Consider the following 26,924-nt stretch of genomic DNA (forward strand, 5'->3'; position numbering starts at 1 on the left):
GGTACCTGGAGAACGTTTGCAGTAAACAAGCATCTTGACCCCATAAACCTCCCACCGCGTGAGCTCCTGTACGCGGTTTCACCATGGACGGGGGCAGAGGTAGGTTCCGCCGCCCTGAAGGTAAGAGAAGGTGCACGCGGCCGGGAGGGCAGAGGACAAATGCACTGAAAATAGGAGTGAAACACTGGGAAGTAGGGTCTAGGTCCGCCAAGATCTAGTCACCAGCTAAGAGGGAGCGAGGGAGATGCTGACATCACCTGGGGACCTGGCCTGGCCTGCGCATCCCTCGCCGGCCCCGGGGTCCCCCCGCCCACGCATCCCACCACCCGGGCGCGTCACAGATGCGCGGAGACAGCCGTGCTTTCCGCCTCCTTTAATGTGTCCGGTGACACCTGCTCTCCAGGAACCCTTCACTTCCGGGTGCTGGGCCCCGCCGGGTTCCCGGTGACCCTCAGGGCGCAGCTCGGGTGCCCAGGACCACGCACAGCAGGTCCCCCGCGCGCGCCACCCGCACGTCCTGGAAGCCGTGTCGCTGCAGAAGGCGCCGGTGCTCGTCGGGGCTCCGGGGCTGCCCGGCGCTCAGGGTCCGCAGCCGGGGGCTCTGCGACGCCCCCTCCTCCTCTGCCGCCGCTTCAGCCACCAGGAGGCCACCGCCTGGGGAGCCAGAGACACAGAGACAGAGAGAGACGGGGTGGGGAAAGAGTCTCAGGACCCAGGCTGCGGGTGCCCCGAGCTCCCCACTGAAGGGATTCGCTGCAGGAAGACACGGACGGCAGGGATTCTGAATGTAGGGACACAGCTGCAGCCTCCCTGATGCCATAATGAACCGCACCAGGACTTCCCTGGCAGCAGTGTCCCTGGCGGACCTGCGTGGCACAGGGATAGCACCGGCCACGACGGTGCCAGGAGCACGGTTTGTTTTTTTCTGACGTTTAATTGGTTCAGCGAGATTATCTTTTTTTTTTTTTTTTGAATTGATTTGCAACGTTGTGTTAGTTTTAGGTGTACAGACAAGTGATTCCGTTATACATTATGTATATAAATATATATTCTTTATATTCTCTTCAATTATAGGTTATTCCAACGTACTGGAGCAGAGTTCCCTGTGCTGTACAGTAGGTCCTTGTTGGTTCTCTGTTTCATATAGACTGGTGTTTATATGTGGACCTGCACTGTTGGTGGGAACAACCTACATGAGAGCCTTGAGAAGTAGAAAGTGCATGTGTGCGTGTGTACACACACCTGTATCTGTCCAGCTCTCTGTGTATGTATTTTCAGAAGTGCTTGTGAAGAAGGGGGAACCAAGCCGGGAGAAGACAAGCCTTGGGACAGAAAGCAGAGGGGCAGGAGGTAGCTCGCGCTTGCTTCTTCCTTTTGTTTGGGTTACGGGGGAGACCCCGAGAAGAGACACAAAGCAGGTGGTGGCACACGAGCCCCAGCTCTGCCTGCCGGTGACGGTAACTGGGAGAATTTTGGTGCAAAATCTCATTGGGGTTCTAGGCATTTAAGTAAACGTGAAGTTAGCAAAACTGGGGTCATAGCCCCACACTATTAGGCATAACGTCAGCTGCGAGGATGTATGGCGCAGCACAGGGGGCAGAGTCCATATTTTATAGTAACTATAAATGGACTGTAACCTTTGACCATGGCGAATTACTATACTGTACACCTGTAGCGTGTAACATTGGCAGCAGCTATACTTCAATAAAAAGAATTGGGATCGGGCTTCCCTGGTGGCGCAGTGGTTGGGAGCCCGCCTGCCGATGCAGGGGACGCGGGTTCGTGCCCCGGTCCGGGAGGATCCCACGTGCCGCGGAGCGGCTGGGCCCGTGAACCATGGCCGCTGAGCCTGAGCGTCCGGAGCCTGTGCTCCGCAACGGGAGAGGCCACAGCAGTGAGAGGCCCGCGTACCGCAGGAAAAAAAAAAAAAAAAAAAATAAGCGGGATCACATGGTGCGCTCGTTCTGTCAGTTTTTATGTTTTTCAGACTCGTGGATACACGGGTTTATTAACTCAGCGGCTCCAAAAGCCCTATATTGAGGGTTTGTTTTTTTTTTTTTTGGCCTTGCCGTGCAGCTGGCAGGATCTTAGTTCCCTGACCAGCGGTTGAACCCGCGCCCTCGGCACTGAAAGCGCAGACTCCTAACCACTAGACCGCCAGGGAATTCCCAGGAGGTCACGCTCAGTTCTTATCTGTGACCCCCACTGTCCCCAGGGTGCAGGCAACCTTTGCAATCCCAGCTACGGGGGTGGAGGGAAGGCCTGGTTCCCCGTGCCTGCCAATTTCTGAGCTCTAAGGATTTCCTCCACTGCCAATTTCACGCTGACAGCTTGGTATGAGCTGGCTGGCAGGAGTGCTGAACATTTAACAAGCGGTTCTAGCCAGCAGGTCTAAGCTCCAACACACCCATGCCCACCCCCCCACCCCCGCCCCCCAAAACCCTTCGCAGCATAAAGGCAACTTGGAACTGACTGTCCCCAGGTTCAGTGCCTGTCTCTGAGGCGGGTGAGAATCCAGCTCTCACATCTCCTGGCCCTTCCTCGCCCCCGGGGGCACCCCTGTTTCGTGATTCCTTCCTTCTCAACTGTGTTCCATCCATTATGTGGGGACTCTGTTCTCGGGCTGGGGCACAGCAGGGAGCAAACAGGAACCGGCCCTCCTGGGGCCACATTCTTGGACAGGGTACCCCGAATGTCCGTGTGATGCTCCTGTGACCACACGAAAACCTGCATCTCACAGGCTGCGTGGGTGTCCTGGGGCGGCCGGAACAAACTACTTAAAACCACAGACCTCCATCCTCCCCCAGTCCTGGAGACCAGACGTCTGAGGTCAAGGTGTCCCAGGGCCGCGCTCCCTCCAGAGGCTCCAGGGGAGGGTCCTTCCCGCCTCTTCCAGCTTCTGGGGGCTCCAGGCGTCCCTGGGCTTGTGGCCGCGTCCCTCCCGTCTCTGCCTCTGTCTTCCTGGGGCTTCTCCTCTGTGTCTGTGTCTCTCCTCTTCTGTCTCTTGGAAGGACCCTGTCATTGGATTTAGGGCCACCCTCATCCAGGAGGACCTCATGTCAGACCCTTCACTTCATCACATCAGCAAAGACCCTGCTTCCAAGTAATATTCTAGGTGGACGTGAATTTGGGGGGGGACCCTCTTCATTGTGCTACAGGGACCAACAAGAATGCCTTAACTACACTGTTGTTTGGGGGACTAAAACTGGCTCATTTAAAAAATTTACTTAGCCTTCCACGCTTTTATTAATATTTTCCTAGGCATTTCCCTGGCGGTCCAGTGGTTAGGACTCCACGCTTCCAATGCAGGGGGTGCGGGTTTGATCCCTGGATGGGGAGCTAGGATCCCGCATGCCGCGTGATGCAGCCAAAAAGTGTATATAAAATTAAATAAAATAAAAGAGGGGATATATGTATACATACAACTGATTCACTTTGCTATACAGCAGAAACTAACAAAGCATTGTAAAGCAACTACAGTCTAAAAAAAGAATAAATAAATCTAACTAAAAAAAAAAAAGAAACGGCCCTTTGGGTACCCCGGATGGAGATGCTCGTCACAGCTTGCAGGGCTCAGACCCCAGGGGAGGGGCTGCAGTCGTACTGAACCGCACGGGTCCTGGGAACAGGTCACGGCTATAGGAGACGGGGCCCGAGGACGGCTGCCACGTGGTTACTTCCTGTAGACACCGCCTGCATGGACTCGACCCTCGCTCTGGTTTTTGTCCCAAATAAAAGATCGGGAATGGGGGTCGTTTTCCTGGGAGTTGAAGATGACCCCGGATTGTTGAATATTTTGTTTCATAACCGCACAGAAGAGGCAGTGGAGGTGCCCCGGGAGACGCCAGGGTCGCAGGATGTGGAAAGAGAGCTCGTCTTGCGCCGCTGGACGTGGGGACCCAGGGAGGGGCCCGGGCGGCTTGCTGCCCTCGACTCCACGAGCCCGATGACCCACGTTGGCCCCGAGCGCCGTGGGGAGAGGCTGGGTACCACAGAGCAGCCCGGAAAATCATCATCATCGGAGGAGGGAGACCCTGAGCCCGGTGGGGCCTGGGGAGGGACACGGCTAGGGTGGGGGGGGGGTGTCCATGAGCCCAAGCCCCAGACGCTGGCACCATAAAGTTCCGAAACGCATCACTGACACCCGAGAATCGGGTACGTCCTCAGGGAGCCGGTAAACTGAGCACCAGACGGCGGGCTGGAGGACGGGGAGCTTCCTCTATAAAATGTACGCTTTTTTTAACATTGGAAACTGTCTTTACGTGTTGAAAAAGGCAAGTACACGATGTGGTCTCACCTGGTTTGCAGCTGCTTGAGATCCGGCTCAGTAGCTTGTGGAGTTTGTCATCCGGCCAGTCCTGCAGGATTCTGGAAAGGACGTACAGATCTGCTTCCGGGAGGCTGTCTTTGAAAAAGTCACCTGGTTTAAAAACAAATGGCATTGAACCGTTAGGGCCACAGGAACTGGTCCTGCACCCGACAGAAAGGAGTTGCACCACGTTCTACAAGGGATGAAACCGAAAGAGACGCTGCCTGCAGTGGGGAGATCTGTGTTCTCCAAAGAAGAGACGTTCAAGGGCTGACCTGGGGACGGGCCCTCTGGAAATAGGGTCTTTGCAGATGAAATGAAGGGAAGGGTCTGAGATGAGGTCCTCCTGGATGAGGGTGGGCCTACATCCAATGTCCTTCTAAGACACAGAAGAGGAGAGTCACAGACACAGAGGAGAAGCCCCGTGAAGACGGAGGCAGAGACGGGAACTAGGCAGCCACAAGCCCAGGGACGCCTGGAGCCCCCAGAAGCTGGAAGAGGCGGGAAGGACCCTCCCCTGGAGCCTCTGGAGGGAGCGTGGCCCTGGGACACCTCGACCTCAGACGTCTGGTCTCCAGAACTGAAGGAGGATGGATTCGGGTCATTTTAAGCCCCCAGTTTGGGGTCATTTGTCCCTGCCATCTACCAAATGTGTATCTGTAACTGTGGACACAGCACCTTTGCTATTTGTGACTCCTAACCCTGCCTCGTTCCACAAAGGGTTAGATGCAGCTCACATTTACACACACAAAACAAAACAAGAAAGAAAGCAAACACTTCGAATTGGCATGAGGGGAGAGTAAACACGGGGGTGCAGACAAGTCTACACGGGGCGGCCCCAGACAGCTGCACAGAGGTGGGCAATATGCACTTCCTTTTCTTTTGCTTTCGTGGTTCCCCTTCCTATACGTGGTGAAGCAGCAGCACAGCTCCCATCGTGCTGCTCCTGGATCTGAAGCTCTAGGGTGTGTCTCTGTCAGCTCAGGCAGAAGCAACAAAGTCCCACCGACAGGGGCTTCAACGACACACGCTGGTTTCTCATGGTCTGGAGGCTGGACATCCGAGATCAAGGTGTTGGCAGGGTCAGTTCCTGCGGAGGACCCTCTGCTGGGCTTGTAGGTAGTGGCCTACTCGCTGTGTCCTCACAGTGGGGAGAGATGGATGATAGATACATACATACATACATACATAGAAAGAACAGGTAAGTGATAGGTGAATGGATGGACGGAGAGATGGATGATAAACAATAGAGAGGTAGACAGATGATAGATGTGTGATTGATATAAAGACAGAGGGGTAGACAAATGATTGATAGATTGATGAATATTGAACAGATACAGATAATAGATAAAGGACGGACACACAGATGGTACGCAGATTGATAATAGGTACGATGGATGGAGAGATAGACACAGACATGTGACAGATAGATGATAGATATGATGGACACGCACATGATATAGACAGATAATAGACACTAGAGAAACAGGACAGGACAGACATGATAGGTGGATGGATGCATAGAGGATAAATAATAGATGATACATAGATAAATGATAGATGAGTGATATAAAGACAGATAAAAGATAGACATGACAGACGGATAGATAGCTACATTGATAGTCACATAGATGATAGATGAATAAATGGATGAATGGATGGAGAGACAGCTAGATGGTAGATATAATGCACGGACAGACAGACAGATGATAGATGGATGGATAGATAGATATGGATGGACAGATAGATACACTGATAGATGACTAAGTGGATGGATGGATAGATGATAGATAAATAAACGATATACAGATAGATGATGGATGGACAGATGACAGACAAACGCTACATACATAGATAGATAGATGATGGATAAACGATAGATAGATAGATGTTCCTGGTGTCCCTTCTAAGGACGCAGTCTTGCGGGATTAGGACTCCACCCTTGTGACCTCCTTCACCTTAATTACCTTCAGATAAGAGTCATGCTGGGGGTGGGGCTTCAACATAGGCACTTGGGGACACAATTCAGTCCACAGCAGGGTGACTGGCTCTTTTTTTTTTAAGTAGGAAAGTATCAGGTGGTCGTGGGGCACAGGCCCGTCTAGCACATCCACCCTCAGGCCGGCCGCAGTGTGGATGAGTAACCAGATGCCAAGAGTTTCCTTTCAATCCGGCCCCGCCGGGAAGTCCTTCCTCACATCCACCCCAAGGCCCTCCTGCTGTAGCCCCCGTGTCACTTCCCTGTGAGGCCTGGGTCGCTGGTCGACATCTGCAGACGCTGATCTTGGCCCGTGCCCATCCCCACCTGCCCTCCCGCCCGGCTACTCCCCTCGCTGAGAACTTCAAACTCCTGTTCTCGGGGTTTGCAGATGCGCCCCTGTGTGCAGATGTGCAAACACGCACCAAGATACACGTACACACACAGACACATACGCATATACAAACACATCGACACACAGATACATACATGTATAGAGACAGACACACAGAGACACTGAGACACACACAGACACACAGACACACCAGTATATATACACACACAGACACAGAAACACACAGAAACATGGATATAAGACACATACAGACACACAGAGAATACACACAGATATACAGATACACAGATACAAACATATTCAGACACAGGAACATGGATACAGACACACAAAGACAGAGCTACACACAGACACACAGATACATACATATACATGTACATAGACACAGAAACACACAGAAATGTGCATATATACACATACATACACACAGACACAGATACATACCCACAAACCCAGAAACACACAAACAGAAATGTACACACTCAGACATACAGAAACACAGAGGAAGATGGATACACACACACACACACACACACACGTATACCGACACACACACACACACCCGCTCTGCATACGAGATAAATAAGGTCACCCAAATGCTGACGCCCGGCGGACACGAAGCCACGCTAACCTGGCACAAAGTGGATCCGCTCTGTCTGTCGTCCGCCACGCTGAAAGCCCCCAGAGAGCTCAGTGACCTCTGGGAGGTCAAACACCGTCACCTGCAGACGCGGGTACTCCTGGGCGAGCTCGCGGGCCAGGATGCCCGTGCAGCCTGCGGGAAGCAAAGGCAGACTCTGGACCCTCCTGGCATGTGTGAAGCCCTTGGAGTGTCTCCAGAGTTCAGCTCTGGCAAAACCAAAACGATGCTCTCAGATGCGGCCTGAGCTTGTGCCCTGAAATGAGGTCAGCCAGTGGGGAGATCACTGGTGTCTCAAAGTCAGGGCCTCGTGGGCGGGTGCTGGCCCAGAGCAGGTGAGTGGGGTGGGCACAGACTCGTGGGGAATCCTGGCAGCAAAGCTCTAGGGAGCCGTACTCTTCCCTGCCCCTTTCTGCTGCGGGAATGCCGACGCAATGGCTGGTGCCACAGCAGCCACTCTGGACCACCAGGAGGACAGGAGAGCAGAGGGTGGGGAAACGCAAGCTGGCAGCTCAGGAGCCCTCCTGGACACCAATCCCACTACACCCCTTGGGCAGGGCAACTACTCCTCCTCCGTCCACTGTCCTGGGGAAAGGATTGGTTGCGATGGGGTGGAGGGTGTGTGTGGCATAATTAGACCTGACGCAATGGCAGCAGACGGGCTCCACAGGCCCTCCCCTACTTGGCAGCCACCAGGAAGGGTCCCATAACCTCTACGGGGGTCCTGGGCCATCCCCGGGACCTCCCAGCACTTGGGAATATCAGCTCAAGCCCCCGCACCCACCCTGGATATATTTAGGTCCTCAGATGGTTTGTAGAGATAAACCCATTCTGCAAGTCTCATTAGCAGGTAAGGTGTCCTAGATTTAATACAAAAGAAAAGCACGTAGCCCTCTGCACCCGACTCCTGGGGGGGGGTGAGTGTACCTCCCAGGTCGCAGGCAGAGGCGAATCGGGACAGGTCGAAGGCCGTGGCCACGTGGTGGGCGGTCAGTTTGCTGAGGCTGTGCTTGGCCCTCATGAACTGCAGCGTCAGCTCCCTGCTCTGGTGGTGGAAGCAGGTCTGAGGAGACCCACCCGGAGCGCAGGCCGTCCTGCACCCGGGATGAGGTTCCACCCTGCATTCGTGTGGGTGGGGAGCTCAGCAGGGATCATGGAGAGGGGTCTGGGGTAGAGGAGGGTGGGAGGGGCCTGGGTAGAGCAGGGTGGGAGGGGTCTGGGTAGAGGAGGGTGGGAGGGGCCTGGGGTAGAGCAGGGTGGGAGGGGTCTGGGATAGAGGAGGGTGGGAGGGGCCTGGGTAGAGCAGGGTGGGAGGGGTCTGGGTAGAGGAGGGTGGGAGGGGCCTGGGTAGAGCAGGGTGGGAGGGGTCTGGGTAGAGGAGGGTGGGAGGGGTCTGGGGTAGAGCAGGGTGGGAGGGGTCTGGGTAGAGCAGGGTGGGAGGGGTCCGGGATAGAGGAGGGTGGGAGGGGCCTGGGGTAGAGGAGGGGTGGTTTGGGTCTGGGGTAGAGGGGGGTGGGAGGGGTCCGGGGTAGAGGAGGGTGGGAGGGGCCTGGGGTAGAGGAGGGCGGGGAGGGTCCGGCGTAGAGGAGACGAGGGCGAGAGGGGTCTGGGTAGAGCAGGGTGGGAGGGGCCTGGGTAGAGGAGGGTGGGAGGGGGCACTGGGTCTGAACTGTGTCCACCTAGGCGGTGAGGCTGGAGCGTTGCCAGGAGGGCAGCTCCACTGCACCCTGACACTCTCTGGGTCTGATTTCCAGTTTGCAGGGGGTCTCCTCCTGGGAGACTGCCGACTCCCCACTCGGGTCTCACTGGACCAAACCAGGAGGACTTAGGGGGTAACGACCCCCTGCCCCCTCAGCTGTCACCTCACTGAGGATGATCTGATCTGACCGTTTACAGAGACCAGGGCTCCCCGCCCAGCTCCCCGATGGGGTCCACGTGTGCTCGGGCCCCACCCGGGTGGGAGGGAATGAGTCCCTGGGGCAGAGAAGGAGGCCGGCAGGACAGCGTGCAGGGGACCCGCCTGGGCCTGACACTCTTAGGGCTCCTGAGGGTGGTCAGGAGGCGAGGGATGGGCAGGGAGTCAGCTGAAATCCCAAGGGGCGGGGGGTGCAGACCGGGGCCCGAGGGGGCCGGACTCGTTGCCTGAGACCACGATGGTGCTGCTGCCATTTCACCCAGATTTCGGGCCTGGGGACCTCAGCATCTCCCAGGACACTGTCCTCTATGACCCCTCGAGGCCCTCCAAGACCACCCAAGATCTTCCAAGACCCCCCGAGACCCTCCAAGACCCTCCGAGACCCCCCAGACCACCCAAGACCCTCAGATTATCACCCAAGACCCTCCAAGACCCTCTGAGACTCCTTCCCTCCCACACAACGGTGAACAGGGGTCGTGGGTGCCAGGGGGCGGGGGAAGGGCTGGGAAGCCCTTTGCACACCCTGCGCTGAGCTAAGAACCAGGAGTCTGTGCAATGCAACTCCACGTAGGAAACACGGTGCCTTGAGTCAAGGCAGCCCCTTCTTAGAAAAGCCCTCTTTTCAGGAGCTGTGACCAGCCAGCCGCACCCTCCCTGCCACGGCGGCCTCCCGCAGGGATTCCCACGTCGGCCAGAATCTGAGATGTTTCCGCGCCCACTGGTCCTTTCGCAGCACAGACGGGGCGTGAAAAGGAACACGGGGGTTACAGTACCTGGGACAGGCGTTCCTCCTCCATCGCCCCCAGAGCCCCGCGGGTCTGGTCTGCCCCCTCCCGCACGGCCAGGCCCAGGCGTGTGAAGACGCCCCAGACGTGGGCGTCATGGTACTCGGCCACGCCCTGGAGAGAGTGTTCGCCGTCTGACACTAGGTGCAGGGTCGCCACCTCCGTGTTGCTGTAACCTGAAAGGACGGGGCGTCGTGTGACGGCTCAGCTGACCGCGGGGCGAGCCACCGCCCAGCGTCATCGGGATGTCTATCTGACTAAGTGCCAAGCGCACGGACGCCCAGAGGCGGCCCAGAGAACGACGCAAGGGTGTTGCTCTTCCTCGAGGTGACCCTCCAAGCCCCTGGGATGGTCACTTGGCCGGGCTACAGTCCCCAGTGAGACGTCCCCGTCGGGGAGAGGGCGCGGTTTGGTCATGTGCTTCGCACCTGCACGTCAGCAGACTTCGGGTAAAGGAGGTGACCCTATGTAACGTGGGTGGGTCTCATCCCATCAGCTGACGGCCTTGAGAGCAGAGAAGCACCGAGCGGCCAGCCGCAGGGGTTCAGACGCGCCGGAGCCCAAAGGCACGGACCCATCTGTCCATATCCCGCGGGGTCTGCCTCTCCGGAGCCCTGAGGGGTACGGGGCGGCCCGCTCTCTTCCCACTTCCTGGCGGGCTGTCCATCCGGCCCGGCCCCCAAGGGCCCTTCCGGGACACCCCTACCTGCAGAATTGGAGGCTGCAGGCAGAGGGGACGGTGGCTGAGACCCCCTGTACCTCCACAGCCCCACGTAACACCGTCTGTCGTCGGACGGACAGAACAGCATGGTGTCTACGGTTTTCCTTTTCTGAACTTTTAAAAAGTTTATTGAAAATAACTGTCCATTTGACATTTTCTTTTTTAATTAATTAATTAATTATATTTACGTTTGGCTGCGTTGGGTCTTCGTTGCTGCACGCAGGCTTTCTCTAGTTGTGGCGAGCGGGGGCTGCTCTTCATTGTGGTGCGCAGGCTTCTCATTGCGGTGGCTTCTCTTGTTGCGGAGCACGGGCTCTAGGCGCACGGGCTTCAGTAGTTGTGGCTCGCGGGCTCTAGAGCGCAGGCTCAGTAGCTGTGGCACATGGGCTTAGTTGCTCCGCGGCATGTGGGATCTTCCCGGACCAGGGCTCGAACCCGTGTCCCCTGCATCGGCAGGCGGATTCTTAACCACTGCGCCACCAGGGAAGCCCCATTTGGCACTTTACATGTTGTCTTTGTTTGTTTGTTTTAGAAACTGGATTTTTACTGCTGCTTAATTTTCTTTTTTTCCTTTTTGTGGCGGTACCACACGGCACGCGGGATCTTAGTTAGCGGTGGAACCCAGGCCCCCTGCAGTGGAAGCGTGGAGCCTTAACCACTGAACCGCCAGGGAAGTCCTCACACGTTTTTTTTTAAAGACTATTATCTTTAATTATATAAATATATATTTAAAAAAAACTTTTTATTTTATATTGGAGTATAGTTGGTGAGCGATGTTGTGTTGGTTTGAGGTGCACTCAGAGTGATTCAGTTGCACGTAGACACGTATCTGTGCTTTTTCAAATTCTTTTCCCATTTAGGTTGTCACAGACGCTGAGCAGTGTTCCCTAATGACCGAGAGCTCTGAGTTCTGAGGCCTGGGGTCCTCTGACGGGCAGCACCCACCCCGCCCGCCCCACCCCAGGCCCCGTGCAGAGGCACAGGAGTGGCTGGCAGGGCTCAGCTGAGGACCCTGCAGGGCGTCTGCCAGGTAGCAGGGACTGGAAGTCCGGACCTTGGACCCTTTCTCCACATTTGGTCATTATTTTCAGTTGAGGAGAGGGGATTCCCTGGTGGCACAGAGGTTAAGAATCTGCCTGCCAATGCAGAGGACACGGGTTCAAGCCCTGGTCTGGGAAGATCCCACATGCCGCAGAGCAACTAAGCCCGTGCGCCACAACTGCTGAGCCCACGTGCCACAATTACTGAGCCTGTGCTCTAGAGCCCGCGAGCCACTACTGAGCCCGTGAACCACAACTACTGAAGCCCGTGCGCCTAGAGCCTGTGCTCCACACCAAGAGAAGCCACCGCAATGAGAAGCCCGCGCACCACAATGAAGAGCAGCCCCCGCTCGCCACAACTAGAGAAAGCCCGCATGCAGCAACAAAGACCCAACGCAGCCAAACGTAATAAATAAATATATATTTTTAAAAATGGAGGAGAACATTACTAAGATGCTCTGGCTGGGGGGATGTTCGGCATCCTGCGACCCAAATCTTTAGCGTGTACTTGTCCGCCTCTCGTATGAGGGGTGGCTCTGGGGGGCTTCCGCCAGCACCCTGCTTCCCTGCTCACCACAGAAGGGATGCTGTGTCTCCTGCTCTGGGGTCTTCTGAGCCCCTGCCTCTCTCCATCTGCTCAAGGACCATCCGTAGCACCCTCTGCTCTGAGAACACCCTCGAGAGCTCTGTGCACCCAGCAAACCCACACTGTCACCCTTCATCCGTCCAATTACCACATATGCCGTCTACTTCGTTTACCTGTCTTTCTATCTATGTATCTACCTATCCATCCATTACCTACCAGTCACCTACATGTATCTCTCTCATCTAGTAATCATCTGTCTTCAACATCACCTATCCGTCCATCTGCCACCCACCTATTCATTTATCATCTATCACCTGTGCATGTATACATGATCTATATACTGATCATTTATCTTTTTATCATCTCTCTGTTCATCTATCATTTATCCATCCACCCATCGATTATCTATTCACCCATCCCTCCATCTATCATGTATTTTCTATCATCTATCTCTATCATCTATCTCTCATTGATCTATGCATCCATCATATCTATTCTGTTATCTATCTAATCCATCATATCTATTCTGTTATCTTTCTATCATCTACCTGTTCATCCATCTACTTATCTATTTACATACCTAAGTATCCACCTATCAAACTATCTATCTACCTACGCATCTATGACCTATCAATCATCTACATGTATCTCTCCCACCTATTAATCATCTATATCCATCATCATGTATCCATCTATGTATCTATTTATTTACTTATCATCTAGCATTTGTGTATGTATCTATGTATCTATATCTATTATCTATCTTTTTATCATCTGTCTATTCATCTATTATTTATCCATCCACCCATCTATTTATCTATCATTTGTCTATCCACCCATCTATTATCTATCATCTCTATTATCAATTTATATCTATTGATCTATCAATCTACTACCTATTTATCCACCCACCCATCCATCCATCATCTATTTATCTATCATCTATCCATCTACTTATCCTATTATCTACCCATCCATCCATTTATTTATCCATCCACCTGTCATCTATTTATGTATCACCTATCAACCTAGCTATCTTTCTATCCTCTACCTCTTCATCCATCTATCTGCTTATCTATCTACATACCTATGTACCCACCTATCAACCAAACAATCATCTATCCGTCATTTATCCACCCACCCATCTATTACCTCCTTGTCCATTCACCCATCCACGTATCATCTGTTCATCTATCATCTAGCTATCCATCCACGTACCTATCTATCATCTCTATTATCAATCGATATCTATCTATCCATCCATCCACCTCATCTGTCTGCCTATCTAAACAAATAAGTAAGAATAAACTGCTATCTATGCTGTGCACACATGCAAACCCTATGGGCTGCTTCTCTCGAGAACCCTGGCTGATACAGGCCCTCTGAGCCCATAAAGAAGCCTGTCTCCTAACACACCACACAAGCACACGCACACACGCACACGCGCGCACACCACACACGCACACGCACGCACGCGCACACACATGCGCACACGCACGCGCACACCACACACGCACACGCGCGCGCACACACGCACATGCGCGCGCGCACACATGCACACGCACGCACACACGCGCGCGCGCGCGTTTCCTCCTTCCATCCATCCTCCGCTCCTGACCCTCTGGGGCATTCTTGGGGCACAGGGATGACGCATGGTCTGTCCTCCCTGCCTCGGCTCAGAAGCCACTGCCACCTGGTGACTTGGTCTCGCAGGCACAGTTGCTGGAAAGACACCCAGGAAGCCCCTCACCTCTGCGCGTCTTCTCCAGTAAACCCAGGGCCGCGCACACATCCAGCAGCTGCTCAGTCCTCCCCGCGCAGGTGCGGAGTTTGCGGGCGACATCCACGGCCTGCAGGGGGCCTTGGTCTTTTAACACATCGAACAGTTTGAGCTTGCAAGCCGTGAACAGAACCTGTCCGTGAAGAACAGTTACAGTTAGACGTACAACGTGACTTATCAATTGCTCTTTATTCCCAGGGATTCCAAAGAGGGACGGCAGGATGGTCAAAAACATCGAGCTCATCAAGGGAAACTTCTGCAGAGGCGAGTGGGTTTAGGCTCCAGGTTGTACAAGGTTTGCTCCAGGTAAGACCAAGTCGATGAACACCAAGCAGAGAAACTGTCTCAGCGGAGAAAGACCAAAGCGCTGCTGTCAGGGGCTGTGTGGTGTCCCCCCAAGGTTCCTATGTCGATGCCCCAAGTCCCAGGACCTCAGGATGAGACCACGTGGAGACGGGGCCTCTGCGCAGGGCACGGACGCTCCACGCTGCTCAGGACACACCCTCACGTGACACCGTAAACCTCCCTGGAGCTCTCACCTCGTCGTAACGCGAACACCTCCAGGGACGAGTAAAGGGGCACTTCGGGAAAGGGCCCTACCTGAGCTGCGTCCAGAACTACCATGACTGACCTTGGGCGGGGGTGGGTGACACTTGCTCCAAGACCCGCAGCAGACCCCGGCTTGGTCAGCCATTGGGAGACCTTTGTAAGGAGACCCGTGTCACACGAGGGTGGATGGACAGATGGGGAGGTATGTAGATAGGTGACAGATACAGACAGGTGATAGATAGGTAAATGGGTGGATGGAGGGATAGACAGGTAGGCAGGTGATAATAATAGACATGTAGATGATATATACAGATAGCCAGAGATGATAAATAAATGGGTGGATACATAGATAGGAATAAAAATAGACACAGAAGATAGATACAGATAGACGTGACAGATAAGCAGGTGGATAGACAGATGACAGATAAATAGATAAACAGAGATAGAGACACAGACGATAGATACAGATAGACATGACAGATAAGCAGGTGGATAGACAGATGACAGATAAATAGATAAACAGATAGAGACACAGACGATAGATACAGATAGATGTGACAGATAAGCAGGTGGAGAGACAGGTGACAGATAAATAGATAAACAGATAGAGACAGACAAATGATAGGAAAATGGATGGATGAACAATGGAGAGAAGACAGATGATAACAGATATAGAGAGACAATAGATATAAATTATACACAGATAAGTAGAGGGATGGATAGACAGATGATAGTTATATAGATAGATAACCACAGGTATGCATACATTGATGATGTAGATAGATAAATATAGATAACAGATAGAAACAGATAGGTAAATGATAGATTAATGGTGGATACAGAGAAGACAGATAATGATATATATATATAATGATGTGTATAGATAGATGATAGATATAAACACAGATACATAGCTGGAGAGATGATTGATAGATTGGTGGAGAGATAAATGATAGGTAGGGAGACAGATGTATGAATGGATGGACAGAAGGTAGACAGATGATAGTAACAACAGACACAGGTAAACAATAGACATACATAGACGACGGATATAGATTACACCTAGATCAGAGGGTGGAGGGACAGATGACAGGTACACAGACAGACGATAATGACAGTATATATAGCCTGATGATATAGACGACAGACAAATGAAATGGATAGACGGATGGATGGACAGATGCTAGAGCGACAGACCGTGGAAGCACAGCACAGCTCCACCGAGCGCCAGCCTGACGGGCTGCAGCAGCGCTGTCTGCACCAGCATCTCCAGGTGGATCAGAGAATCTGACCTATAACGCAGCATAACCACCTTCTGTCCTAGGCACACAGGTCCCCTCTCCTGAGGAGGAGGTGACAGGAAGGTGGCCGGGGTGGAGGGGGGGAAGGTCAGGCCCCCAGTCCTTCCCCAGCCAGTGTCCTGTCTCTCCACGAGCCACTGAGGCTACCCCTGAGGGGCCCTAGCGCGAGCAAGGCCGCCCCCTGCTCCAACCCCCAGGAGCCCAGAGCTGCAGGAGAGGGTCTGGTGGGGAAGGGGGTGGGCCGGGCAACGTGTCACAGCTGGGCGGGTGCACAAGTGCGTCCGCAAGAGCCAGAGAGGTGGTGGAGGCCAGCTGGATGGGCCGCTGCCCAGCCCACTTCCCATCGGGCCCCGGGCCTGGGGCTTCCCTGAAGCACCTGCACACAGCTGCCTTGCACGTGGGCACAGGGCAACCTGTGGTCAAAGGTACCTGGTGGTTCCAGGAAGCATCGAGCTGGCCCAGCACTGCCCCCTCCCCTGCCCAGGACACCCTCTGGCTGGGACGGCTGCCCAGGATCCCGAGGCCACAGGACGATGAGGACACACACACTGACCTGGCCTGCCCTGCAGGCAGCTGGTGTCCTGGGGGCCACCATCCACCTGCTGCCCGGCCAGCAGGGCTGCAGGGTCCCAGAGGCGGCCGCACGGCCGGCATTCCAGCCCCACCTCCCTGGACTGGGGACATAATGTGGCCCCTCGCTGGGGTCACGTGAGGCCTGCTTACCTTCAAACACCCGCACAGACCCCGCCCTGCCCCCTCCAGGCACAGACCACAGTTATGGGCTCAACGGTGGCCCCAAAAGGATATGTGCATGCCCTGACCCCCAAAATATGGGAATGAGGCCTTATGTGGAAACAGGGTCTCTGCAGATGTGAGGAAGTGAAAGGTCTGAGATGAGGTCCTCCTGGAGGAGGGTGGCCCTACATCCAATGGCAGACACAGAAGGGGAGAGACACAGACACAGAGGAGAAGCCCCAGGAAGACAGAGGCAGAGACGGGAGGGACGCGGCCACAAGCCCAGGGACGCCTGGAGCCCCCAGAAGCTGGAAGAGGAGGGAAGGACCCTCCCCTGGAGCCTCTGGAGGGAGCGCAGCCCTGGGACACCTTGAGCTGTGGTCCCCGGCATGGGCGAGGATGGATGCCTGCGGTTTTGGGCTCCCCTGTGTTGGGGTCATGTGGTCATGAACCACACAAGTACCTTGGATGCTTTGAAGCCGTCCATCAGCTCCAGGAGGCCTGTGGGGAACGGGGGCCGGCTGTCCGCCCCGTAAAGGGCTGCATCCAGCGCGCGCGGAACCTGTGACCGGTCTCCATCCGCCTGCTCGCCACCACGGCCGCCCTTGGCGCTCTGACCTGGGTCTGAGCCACCTGCCTCCGAGTCACTCAGGTTCTCGAAGGTGTCGACGGCGGGGATGGAGTCGCGCCTGACCCGCCGCAGGTCCTCGGGGCGGGGCGGGTAGTACAGCCGTGCCAGCTCCTTGCAGAAGTGGTTCAGGGGGAAGCCCACGACGTTGAGGAAGTCCCCATGCACGTACTCCACCAGCATCCCACCCAGCGCCTGGATCCCGTAGCCGCCAGCCTTGTCCCTGGGGCAGGGAACCACAGCGGGGAGGGAAGGAAGGTAGAGAAGATGGCAGCGACGTTGACCTTCCTGGGGTCAGCAGACCTGCAGCCAGGACCCCTGCAGGGGAACCCACCAACCTTGGACCCGGGTGGCTGTGCACTGGGGCGTCCGGGCCCAGATCCCAGTGACCCCTCGGTCCCGCCCCTGGGACGTGACGAGGGGCACCTGGCGGCCACTCAGGAAGCTGCCCCCCACCCCAGGCCTGGCGCATGGCCACCAGCAGGCTCTCTGAGGGGAGGGGGATTGCTGTCAAGGACCCAGGCCCCCGGCCGTACTCTCCTGCCACCTGCATCCCCGTCCCTCGGATGTCCATTCATGTGGGTCCTCGGCCCAGGTCTTCCCCGGGCGCCACTGCTGAGACCTCCTTACGGGGGAAGAGGGGCCCGTGAAGCCCCTCCCTCCGCCCTGACTCCCCCGCCTCTCCCGCTGTGCCAGGCACGGGTCCATAAAGCGACAGGGGCAGTGATCTGGGCGCCCCCCCGGCAGTGAACCCACCCCCACGGTCCTCAGGCCTGCGCTCACCCCCCAACCCTCGCCCGGGCCCTTTCCTGGGGGAGAGGGGACGGGGGAGCTGGCATGCCCTCTGGTTCGGCCTCTTGGTCCCGCTGCAGCTGCAGCGGTGAACGGCCTGACCCTGCCTCTCGTTTTGGTGTGTTGTCCTGATCAGACACCCCGATACCCAGCAGCTCCGCTCTTGACAGCCGTCACCACCCAGAGCCCGGCGCCCTGCGGACTCCTAACCCACAACGCGACGGTGTCAGGAGGTGGGACCTCGGGGAGGTGATGAGGTCATGAGAGTGCAGTGCCCGTGGATGGGATTAGTGTCCTCCTAAAAGAGACCCCAGGGAGCTCCCTGGCCCCTTCCTCCAGGCGAGGACACAGCGAGGAGTCACCATCTATGAACCAGGAAGCAGCCTCACCAGACGCTAAATCTGGCCCCGCCAGGATCTCAGACCTGCAGCCTCCAGGACGGTGAGAAATAAGTCTCTTGTTTACAAGCTCCCTGCCTGTAGCGCTTTCTTAGGACCGCAAGCAGACTAGGATGCCCCACATCTGAGGCTCCTGTGAGGACTCATCACAGAAGATGGTGAGAACAGGGCTGGGCGCACAGCACTCCCTTACTACCCTGCAAAGGGGGCTCCCACGCCCGCCAGAAGGACAGGCCGGTCGGGGAGTTCCTTTGCTGGGGCTGCTTCCACAAGATCAATACCCCAGGGAGACTCTTCTCCCCTGCCTTTACCTTGAGCAGGCCTGAGACCGGCTTTAACCAGCAGAACACACGCTCGGACCCTCGGTTTCAGGAGCCCAGGGCTTCTGCGCTCACCTCCCCACGGCTGTCGGTGCCCGGCCCCTCGCAAGCACCCTGAGTGAGCCGCTTCCTGAAGATACATGGGGAGGCTGGTCCCCGGGGCACCGTCAGACCCGTGGCGAGGCCACCAGCCACCAGCTGGCGCCGAGCCCAGCCCCGGCGGGGGTGGGGAGTGAAGCCAGCGAGGCTGCAGGACGAGCTGAGCCTCCGTGACCTTGAGAAGACAGCTGCCCGGACCCGGCGCGCTTTGGGGCGGTCAGTGACATTGGGGTCATGGTGACCTCTGCCCTCCAGGGACCAGCCCCGGCTGCCCAACCATCATGGGAGCGGGCGTGGCGCCCTGGGAGGGCCGGCTGCGCTGTAGGAGCATCCACGGGACGGGGACCCCTAGGAAGGCATGCTTCCAGCACCTTCCAGGCACCGGGGCACTGGGCTCGTCAGGAGCCCTGGCCCCCAACACAGGCTGAGCCGCGCGCCCAGTGTATCCGCCGCCCACAGTGGGGACTCGGCACCGCAGCTCCCAATAGAGACTCACATGGGCTCTCCGCTGTTGATGTACTCCCACAGCAGCTCCTCTGACAGCTCTGAGAACTTCACCGTGGTCTCCTCGTAGAACTCCGAGACCTCCGTGTCCAGCCGGCCGTCTGCAAGGAAGGACCCCGCAGTGAGGGTATGTGGCCGGCGCCAGGCCCCCGCGCCCCCAGGTTCTAGCCGCTGCCTTTGGGGGAAGTTGGCCTGAGCTTTGCGTGGGATTCACACACGGTCGTTAACGGTTCCTTTTAGGCAAGGGCAAAGAGAAAGAATAAAACAGAAAAGAGGGCAACAGAATTGGCAAAAGCAGGAGAAAAAGCTGCAGCCTGCAGAGCTGGATGACACGGGCCTCTGGTGTCTGTGCTAAGTCGTGGGCAGAGTTACCACAGGGTGATGCTGCAGTCTACACGAGGCTTTCGGCTCTGGGGCTGCAAAAGCCCCAGGCACACAGTACAGTGGCTGTGCATGGCGGCCAGTTGTGAGGGCTCTCCACACCAGCCGTCCTGGCGTGAACGGTGCCCCCCAAACGTCACACCCTCTGAAAACCTCAGAACCGGACCTTATTAGGAAACAGGGTCTCTGCAGATGTGATGGAACAAAGGGTCTGAGATGAGGTCCTCCTGGAGGAGGGTGGCCCTATATCCAATGACAGCGTCCTTCTAAGAGACAGAAGAGGAGAGACACAGACACAGAGAAGAAGACCCGTGAAGACGGAGGCAGAGATGGGAGGGAGGCGGCCACGAGTCCAGGGATGCCTGGAGCCCCCAGAAGCTGGAAGAGGCAGGAAGGACCCTCCCCTGGAGCCTCTGGAGGGAGCGTGGCCCTGGGACACCTTGACCTCAGGCGTCTGGTGTCCAGGATGGGGGAGGATGGATGCCTGTGGTCTCAAGCCCCAGGTAAAGGAACCACACTGTCCAGCAAGTGCTTTCTCCCCAAAGAGCACAGGTTAAAGTCCAGGACAGACCAAGACGGTAAGAGTAACCCAATCACTAATTAGCAGACAGGTGCGTGGTCACCCACCTGTGGGATGTGCTCGGGGAGCCCAAGAGCTCAAAGTCAGCCTCAGGGTCCTTCCTGGACCTAAAATATCTTTTAAGCAGCTTTAAAAATTGTGCATTAAAAAAAAAAAAAAAAAAAGCCCGTTGGGACTTCGCTGGCGGTCCAGTGGTTAGGACTCTGCGCCTCCACTGCAGTGGGTACGGGTTTGATCCCCGGTCGGAGAACTAAGACCCCACAAGCCACAGGGCTCGGCCAAAACACACACAGAGAAAACCCTCGCCAACAGGGGACGAACTCCTCCACCTTCCAGACCAAAAACCTCAGAGAAAGCGTCTGGGCCGGTCGCATGGGACGGGCTTTTAGGACGGCCCCCGCCCCCCAGCACCGTCTCCATCGGGCGCTCAGGGTGCACCCCAGGATTTCCCCGTGGGACCCTGACGTTCCCAGGCAGGACGGGAAGGCAGGGTCACGGGGAGCAAAGACAGAGCCGCCCCCGCGGACCCCAGGCTCTCTTCACGACGCCCGACTCCGGGGGTGGGGGTGGGGACGGGGACGGAAGTGGCCGTGGTACCTTTGCTGCAGCAGTGGACGATGGCCACGCCCGTGAACACACTGTGCTCCTTCCCGTTCAGCCTGCAAGACACGACGGGGCCCAGCAGGCGACCGTGTGGGGTGTCCGAGACAGCGCCATCCCTGCCACCACCGGGCGCGAGCCCCTGGTCCACCTGCCGGCCCTGGCCACGCGGCCTCCAGGGAAACCTTCCCGCAGCAAGCGCGCAGGTCCAGGCGAGAGGGCGCTCGGTGCCCTCGGAGTGGGGGCTGGGGGATGGCCGGGCCGTCTCACGGGATGCGAGGACGGAGCACCTGGGCCACGCCGGGAGGACCCGGGTCCTGGCAGCTCTCAGTGGCTCTTTCTCGGGTCCCTTCACTCTCTTGGGCGCAGACACGCGGGGGTGCTGAGCCAGGAAGACACCCTGAAGGTGGGCAGTGGTGTGGCCCCCGCTCCCGCCCGGGGGCAGGGTTCCGGGACGCTGAGAGGGACAGGGCCTGCTTCCCATGGCGGGAGCTCGGGGGCACTGGGCTCCAGGGGGAGTCAGGATGAGGAAAGTGAGGAGGGGCAGACACGGGGCTCCCGGACGAGCCCGTTAGGGCGAAGCCAGCGCAGCGGACGTTCGAGGCACCGGCCCATCCTCGGACCTGGACCTGGAGGGGCTGCCGGTGGGAGACGGGGGAGGTGATGCACGGACACCCACAGCCCACCCCGAGGAAGCCCGGCCCCTCCACCGGGCCCAGGCTCTGTCGGATGCAGGGCTACTTCCCCGTAGGACGGCCAAGGCCCACCCACCTTGACAGCATGCGGTAGGCGTCCTGCTTGTCCACAGGCTTCTCCAGGATCATCGCTCCCACCGCCTGCAAGAGAAACGGGAGGGAAAGCGTCCTTTTCCGCTCCCTGGGCTGGTCTGTGCAAGCGGCACTGTCCACTGTTTAGATTCACATATATTTTTTTTTTAAAGCAGGAGAGATGTGTATAACATGAATTTCACCATTTTGAACTCAAGTGTGTGGTACATTTCCAGGGCTGGGCGAGGACCACTGTTGAGTTCCAGAACTTTTTCATCATCTGGAACACTCGATCCCCGTGAGCTGTCACTCCCCACCTCCCTCCCCAGCCCCTGACACCCCAACCCGCTCTCTGTCTCTGGGGATTTGCCTGTTCTGGACGTTTCCTATCAATGGCATCACACACTGTGTGTCCTTCTGTGTCTGCTTCTCTCACTGAGCATCGTGTGTTCAAGGTCCATCCACGCTGTAGCCTGTGTCAGGGCTTCACTCCTTTTCACGGCTGAGTCATATTCTACTGTGTGGATGGACCCCATCCGTCCATCAAAGGGGGGATGTCTGGGCTGTTCACACCTTTTGGCTGTTGCGAATAATGCTATGAACATTCACGTACAAATATTTGTCTGGACACCTGTTTTCAATTCTTTGGGGCATGTACCTAAGCGTAGATGTCTTAGCTGGGGCTGCCCGAGAGCAGTACAGACGGGGCAGCTTAAACAGCAGACATTATTTCTCCTAGTCCTGGAGGCTGGAATCTGAGATCCAGGTGTCAGCAGGGCTGGTTCCTCTTGAGGCCTCTCTCCTGGGCGTGTAGACGTCAGTCTCCTCCCTGTGTCCTCAAAGGGTCATCCCTCTGTGTGTGTCTGTGTCCTGATCTCCCCTTCTTATAAGGACCCCAGTCCTGTGGGATCAGAACCCACCCTAGTGACCTCATTTTACCTTCATCCCCTCTTTAAAGACCCCATCTCCAAATCCAGTCATGTTCTGAGGTCCTGGGCACTAGGACTTCAATATAGGAATCGGGTTGGGGGACACAGTTCAGCCCATAACACAACTGCTGGGTCATATTGTAATTCTTCGACTAACATTTTGAAGAACCTGCACCGTTCACTCTTTTACTTCCATGCAGCCTTAACGATGAACCAGAAACGATGTCTGATTCTCACCTGCACACAGGTAGGTCCCATCCACCTGGGCTGCACAGAAACAAATGCCACGTTGAGGGCAAGGCAGACCCTGGGATCACCCCATCTGGCATTTTCCAACCCTGGACTCTTTACAGTTGATTTGCAATATTGTGTAAGTTTCAGGTATACAGCAAAGGGGTTCAGTCATACGTACACATATATATATATATGTACATACATGTATTTCAGATCCGTTTCCATTACAGGTTGCTACAAGATATTGAGTACAGTTCCCTGCTCTACACAGTAACTCCAGACTCTTTCAAACAGGTGGTCCCTCGCCTGGAGACCTCATTGGTCTGGGCCAATGAGGCCCAGCATCCCTGGGAGATGCCTGTCATCAGGCCAGCGAGGGTCCCAGATGGAGGGCTGTCACCAGCATGGCAGAGCTACTGTACCAATCACTGTGACCTCCCACCAAAAAGTCCAACCCTCAGTGGCCAAAACCCCTATCTTAGCGAGAACCGTCTCCCTCCAAAACATATGCCGGGGTCCTGATGCCCGGCCCTGTGAACAGGACATTATTTGGTAATAGGGTCTTTACAGATGTAAGAAAATTTAAGATGAGGTCGTACTGCAGTAGGTGGGCCCTAATCCATGATGACTGGTGTCCTTATAAGAAGAAGGAAACTGGGACACAGAGGAGAAGGCACGTGAAGACGGAGGCAGAGATGGGAGGGATGCGGCCACAAGCCCAGGGACACCTGGGATTTCAGGCAAACCACCAGAAGCCGGTGGGGAGGGGGGGAGAGAGAGAGAGAGAGGCCTGGGACGGATCCTCCCTTAGGTCTTCCAGAAAGAACCAGCCTTGCCGAGGCCTTGATTTCGGTTACCAAGGACATGCCCGCCACACGGAGAGCCAGAAAGCAGACTCACCACGATGGTGTCTGCTCCGATGACAACGTCAGGGGCCCGCAGGTCCTTCTGCAAGAAATCCAGACTCAGCTTTAGAAAGGACGACTCTGCACGTCTTACACGTTGTCATGCCATGACGCACATGACACAGCGTCGCTGCTTACTTGCGAATCCAGTCTCACTTTGGAAAGCAAGATTTCAGTGTCCTCGACACGCCAAGCAAGGAAGACGTGACCCCAAGACACTCACTGGAAACCTGCACACAACCTTCTGCTCTGGCTGCACTTAAATTCTAACCTTTCCACGGCCGGAAATCAGTCCATCAATGTTCATTTATTTATACCAATACTTCTTACAGCATTAACTTGAATATATGGGTCCTATATGTTAACTGCGATTAGGTATTATTATAACACATAGTAACAGGTAAGCTACTCTGCTTCTGTATCATAAATGACACTATTATATTAATTAGTATATTAGATAGTAACACACAGCAATAGAGAAGCTACATTAATTCCATATCATAAATGATACCATTACATTAATTACAAGAGTATATTATATAATAAAACCTAGTAATAGATAAGGTACATTAATTCTATAGTTAGTTCTATATCGTAAGTCATACTGTTATGTTAACTGCAATGATATATTCTATAGTAACACTCATAGTAATGCAGAGGCTGTATTGTTTCTATATCATAAATGACGTTGTTATATTAAATACCATAGTATATTATATGGTAACAGTAATAGATAAGCTACATTGTTTCTATATCGTAAATGATGCTGACGTACTAAATACCATAGTATATTATATAGGAACAGCAGTAGATAAGCTAGATTATTTCTGTACCATAAATGATGCTGTTATATTAAATATCACAATATATTATATAGTAACACTTAGTAACAGATAAACTACATTAATTCTATATCATAAACGATGCTATTATATTAGTTACAATAGCATATGACATGGTAACACCTAGTAATAGATCAGGTAGATCAATTCTTTATCGTAAATGATACTATGATGGGAATTGCAATAGTATGTTACATCCTAGCAAAGTAGGAGGTAAGCTATGTTCTATAAGTGATACTATCACATAAATTAACAGCAGTGCACAACACGAGGACCCTCAGCCGCAGAGACGCTAGACTAACGGCACTTATTGATAACACGTATGTTTAAAACCTGAAGATGCCCTCCTAGCAGGAGACCCAGGAAGAAGCAGAAGCAGGAGCCCTCGCCTGGTGCATCCTGCCGGCCACCTCCAGGGCCTTCTGCTTGGCTGTTTCCACCGCGTATGCGTACGGAGTAGCGAATGAGGCCTTATGCAGCTTCTCCTTGAACCTGGAAGGGACCACCTCGAACCTGAGGCCCTGCAACAGGACAGAAGGGGTCAGGAGGGTTTATGGGAGGAACCTGAGGATGCTGACGGATGTGCAGGCTCTGCAGGAACTGGCCTTTCCCCGTGCAGCCCACCTTCCCTGACTATCTGGTCTAGACACTGGGTGCTGACCCAGCGCCAGCCCCCGGCCGCAGGGGGTGCGGGACTTGCAGAGGACCCGGGGGCGCTGGCGGGAAGACCTCTGCACATGCAGAGGCCAGCAGGGCTGTATTGATTGCGATGCTGGGGCCCGCAGCCCCGAGGGGTCAAAGGGCTCCCAGAGAGTCCCAAAGGCTTTGCCTCCACAGAGGTCAAACTACTGAAATGACACCGCCTGCAGGAAATGCCACAAAAATGCCACTAACGAGGGCTGCGCGAGGGTGAACATGGCTGCTTTAACTTGGTCCCCTAACACGTGTGACCAGGCAGCCCTTGTGGAAGACAGGTCATGGACACAGCGACATCCAGAGTGGGATGGGGGACAGGACTGCGGGTCTTACCCACAGAGGATAAAACTCCCATCCCCACGGGGAACCCCGTGGAGCACCCAGCTGGCTCTTACCTTCCCTGCATCCCAGCGCTCTCCCCTCCATCACGGGCCTCCCGCACCCCCAGGTCCCCCTGGACCACACTGTGAGCCCCCCTTAGCTCTGTACAACCCCAGCCGGCACCCCTCACTCTGCACCTACCGCTCCTCTCCCCGCCCATGTCCTGCCAGGGCCCCCTCCACTCCCCTCTCCCCTACCCTCCCACACCACACAGCACAGCACCCGCCCGTCCTCCCCCGGAGGTACAGGCAGCACCCCTTACCCGGCACCTACCCCTACCCCACCCCACTCCCCCCCGCCAGGCAGGGCCTCCCCACCAAGACCAAGCCTCCGCTGGAGCCTCTGTCTGCTCCCTCCCGGCTCCTGGACAGACACAGCTCAGGCCCACAGACCTGGCCTTGGCCTGAAGGCCCACAGACCCCGGCCGGCAGGGCACCAGGTCTCCAGGCCCTGGCTGGAAGACGCTGGCCCCCAGATCAGGTAGACTCCTCCTTCCCCCCGGCCCACAGGCCTGGACCACGGTCACTAGGGTCCTGCCCCCTGGTTCCCTCAAGGCCCCAGCCTTGCAGAGACCCCAGACCCCTAGTCACTAGGCCCCAGCCCTGCAGACTCTGGACCTCAGACCCTGTCATGAGGCCCCAGCATGAAGCCCCGGCCTGCACACACCCCCACACACTAGGCCCCCCCAGTCACTAGGCCCCGGCCCTGCAGACCAACCGACCCCCGTGCCTCCGCCCCCCACTAAGCCCAGGTCACTAGGACCCTCGGTCACCTGTCTCCAGCCACTAGACCCTGCCCCCCCCATCACTGGACACTCCCAGTTACTAGGCCCCGGCCCTGCAGACACCACCCCGCCCCCAGCTAAGTCCTGGTCACTAGCCCCCGGGCCAGTAGGCCCCTGGTGACTAGGCCCGGGTCACTAGGCCCGCCCCAGACCCCGGCCCTGCAGACCCCGGCCCAGGCCAGGCGCAGGCCGCTCACCGCGTTGCTGAGGATTTCCTGGCGGCGCGGGGAGGCGCTGGCCAACACCACGCGCTTGTGCTGCAGCTTCCCGATCACCGGGCACAGCACCATGGTGCCGCCGCGACCCGACCCAAGCTCGACTCCGCGCCTAGAACCGCACGCCCCAGGCCGCGCACCCAGCGACAGGCGCCTACCACCGCGGCCCAGGCCC

General features: G+C 55.9%; 1 protein-coding gene and 2 long non-coding RNA genes across 4 annotated transcripts; all 3 read right to left on the reverse strand.

The window, feature by feature from the left end:
• Positions 1 to 358: 358 nt before the first annotated feature.
• LOC137217859 (probable bifunctional dTTP/UTP pyrophosphatase/methyltransferase protein) lies at positions 359 to 26,924 on the reverse strand. 2 transcript variants are annotated; one of them, XM_067724849.1, is made up of 13 exons: positions 26,732 to 26,924; positions 25,063 to 25,194; positions 23,827 to 23,874; positions 21,768 to 21,832; positions 20,994 to 21,055; positions 19,428 to 19,536; positions 17,158 to 17,545; positions 14,080 to 14,242; positions 9,971 to 10,158; positions 8,210 to 8,327; positions 7,274 to 7,417; positions 4,298 to 4,420; positions 359 to 654 (listed from the first exon to the last, which is right to left on the reverse strand). In XM_067724849.1, exons 1-13 carry the CDS (start codon positions 26,822 to 26,824, stop codon positions 452 to 454), a joined length of 1,836 nt encoding a protein of 611 aa, XP_067580950.1. In that variant the 5' UTR covers positions 26,825 to 26,924; the 3' UTR covers positions 359 to 451. The 2 variants fall into 2 exon arrangements, with proteins under 2 accessions (XP_067580950.1, XP_067580951.1); XM_067724850.1 differs by lacking the exon at positions 26,732 to 26,924 and having other exon boundaries at positions 25,007 to 25,082.
• LOC137217861 (uncharacterized) lies at positions 10,798 to 14,072 on the reverse strand. The gene is made up of 2 exons (XR_010940304.1): positions 13,223 to 14,072; positions 10,798 to 13,115 (listed from the first exon to the last, which is right to left on the reverse strand). It is a non-coding gene; the product is annotated as an uncharacterized lncRNA (long non-coding RNA).
• On the reverse strand, positions 14,280 to 16,503 carry LOC137217860 (uncharacterized). Its single transcript, XR_010940303.1, has 2 exons — positions 14,741 to 16,503; positions 14,280 to 14,449 (listed from the first exon to the last, which is right to left on the reverse strand). It is a non-coding gene; the product is annotated as an uncharacterized lncRNA (long non-coding RNA).

The sequence above is a fragment of the Pseudorca crassidens genome, chromosome Y (assembly GCF_039906515.1).
Source record: "Pseudorca crassidens isolate mPseCra1 chromosome Y, mPseCra1.hap1, whole genome shotgun sequence".
In the NCBI taxonomy this organism is placed as follows: domain Eukaryota; kingdom Metazoa; phylum Chordata; class Mammalia; order Artiodactyla; family Delphinidae; genus Pseudorca; species Pseudorca crassidens.

Bases quoted from the DNA above. Each gene is read 5' to 3' on its own strand.
- LOC137217859 (XM_067724849.1), bottom strand. From the start codon at position 26,824: ATGGTGCTGTGCCCGGTGATCGGGAAGCTGCAGCACAAGCGCGTGGTG. The intron at 4,421-7,273 runs GTTAGCGTGGCT...TTTTTAAACCAG, and splicing joins GCGGATCCACTTTGTGCCAG to GTGACTTTTTCAAAGACAGC. The intron at 655-4,297 runs GTGAGACCACAT...CTGGCTCCCCAG, and splicing joins CTCAAGCAGCTGCAAACCAG to GCGGTGGCCTCCTGGTGGCT.